At 45.8% G+C, this 1,830-nt stretch overlaps 1 protein-coding gene across 1 annotated transcript in view; it reads left to right on the top strand.

Annotated features, from left to right (window-relative positions):
• Positions 1–1,830, top strand: part of GLS2 (glutaminase 2) — a 26,047-nt gene that overhangs the window by 17,296 nt on the left and 6,921 nt on the right. Inside the window, exons 13-16 of the mRNA XM_012805506.2 lie at positions 282–413; positions 556–648; positions 804–865; positions 1,466–1,542. Coding sequence (XP_012660960.2) covers positions 282–413; positions 556–648; positions 804–865; positions 1,466–1,542 — 364 coding nt within the window. The remainder of the gene's footprint in view (positions 1–281; positions 414–555; positions 649–803; positions 866–1,465; positions 1,543–1,830) is intronic.

Below are 1,830 nucleotides of genomic sequence, written 5' to 3'. Positions count from 1 at the left end.
CCTGTAGTCCCAGGTACTTGGGAGGCTGAGGCAAGAGAATTGCCTAAGCTCAAGAGCTGGAGGTTGCTGTGAGCTGTGATGCCACGGCACTCTGCCCAGGGCAATAAAGTGAGACTGTCCCTTAAAAAAAAAAAAAGAAAAGAAAAGAAAAGAAGCTAAGTAACAAGTGAAAAGGTTGAGATGGGTGGTAGCCTTGCCCATGCAGTCACTTGCTATAGTCTTACTGGTTGATTTTCTCAGATTTGGGGCACCCCCAGCTTACCCTCAATTTTGTTCTCCAGGTGGGCCTGCCAGCCAAGTCAGCTGTGTCAGGAGCCATACTCCTGGTGGTACCCAACGTCATGGGAATGATGTGTCTGTCACCTCCACTGGACAAGCTGGGGAACAGCCAGAGGGGCATTAGCTTCTGCCAGGTGAATTGCTTTGCATATAGCACTTAGATTCTTTAATTAAGTGATAAATTTATTTAGTGGTGCATTTAAGTAAACAATGCAATTTTGAGCTTCTGCTAAGTGCAAGGAGTAAACAAATAAGACCTTTGGCTAACAATTCTAGAAGTTGGTGTCTCTCTTCAATTTCCACAACTATGACAACCTGCGGCACTGTGCTCGGAAGTTAGACCCACGGCGTGAAGGGGGAGAAGTTCGGGTAAGGAAAATCCCAGATGACTTGTAAGAATATTTGAGAACATATTGACTGAATGAACAACCTTGACTGAACATCCATGGAGAAGGGTCACGGGCAGACCTGAGCACAGGTTCAAAGCCACAGTTAATCTCACATGGGTACAATTTGTGTTCCAGAATAAGACTGTGGTGAACCTGTTATTTGCTGCCTATAGTGGAGATGTCTCAGCTCTTCGAAGGTAATTCTGTGACCAAATATACACAATAAAATACTCCTGCTGAGAGATCTTATTAAGAGGCAACATAGGGCAGCACCTGTGGCTCAGAGAGTAGGGCGCCGGCCCCATATACTGAGGGTGGTGGGTTAGAACCTGGCCCCGGCCAAACTGCAACAACAACAACAAAATACCTGGGCGTTGTGGACGGTGCCTGTAGTCCCAGCTACTTGGGAGGATGAGGCAAGAGAATCGCCTAAGCCCAACAGCTGGAGATTGCTGTGAGCTGTTATGCTGCAACACTCTACCGAGGGTGACAAAGTGAAACTGTCTCTATTTTAAAAAAAAAAGAAAAAAAACAAGACAACATAGCAAAACAGTTAAATGGCAAATGCACTACCAACATCAGCAAGTACGTACTGGACCCCTACTGTAGGCAGTGATATTTCTGGAAGCATCACACTCCCATATCACTGATATGGGAATTTAACAGTCTCATCTGAGACTGTATACACATCTTTCAGAGCCTACAGATCTTGGCATAAGCTCTATTTTTACCCTTTTCCAGTCTGACACTAGTGCAGACTGATCGAGATAACTCTAGCTGCTTTCCATTCCCCGCAGATTTGCCTTGTCAGCCATGGATATGGAGCAGAAAGACTATGACTCACGCACAGCTCTGCATGTTGCTGCAGCTGAAGGTATCTGCAGGGTTAAAGAGGGGAAGCAAATTGTAAGACCTTTCTTTTCTACCAAGAGTAACCCCATTATATGTGCCCTCAAGGTTATAGGGGCAGCAAATAATTATGTTCAGTGCCCTTCAGTTTGCAGCCAGACTATTATTGGCTGCTGCCGGGAGCAAAATGGGAAGAGGCCTTCTTCCCTCCCCTTTTGGTTTAGACTCCAGAAGCCAAGGGGCTATACCAGGGGTGTCCAACCTATGGCCCACACTGTATGCTGATTTTGTGAGGGCTTTTTTTTTTGCTTAT

This window comes from Otolemur garnettii, unplaced genomic scaffold, assembly GCF_000181295.1.
Source record: "Otolemur garnettii isolate 467f Iridium unplaced genomic scaffold, OtoGar3 scaffold00043, whole genome shotgun sequence".
In the NCBI taxonomy this organism is placed as follows: Eukaryota; Metazoa; Chordata; class Mammalia; order Primates; family Galagidae; genus Otolemur; species Otolemur garnettii.
This window is presented reverse-complemented; position numbering and strand designations above follow the sequence as displayed.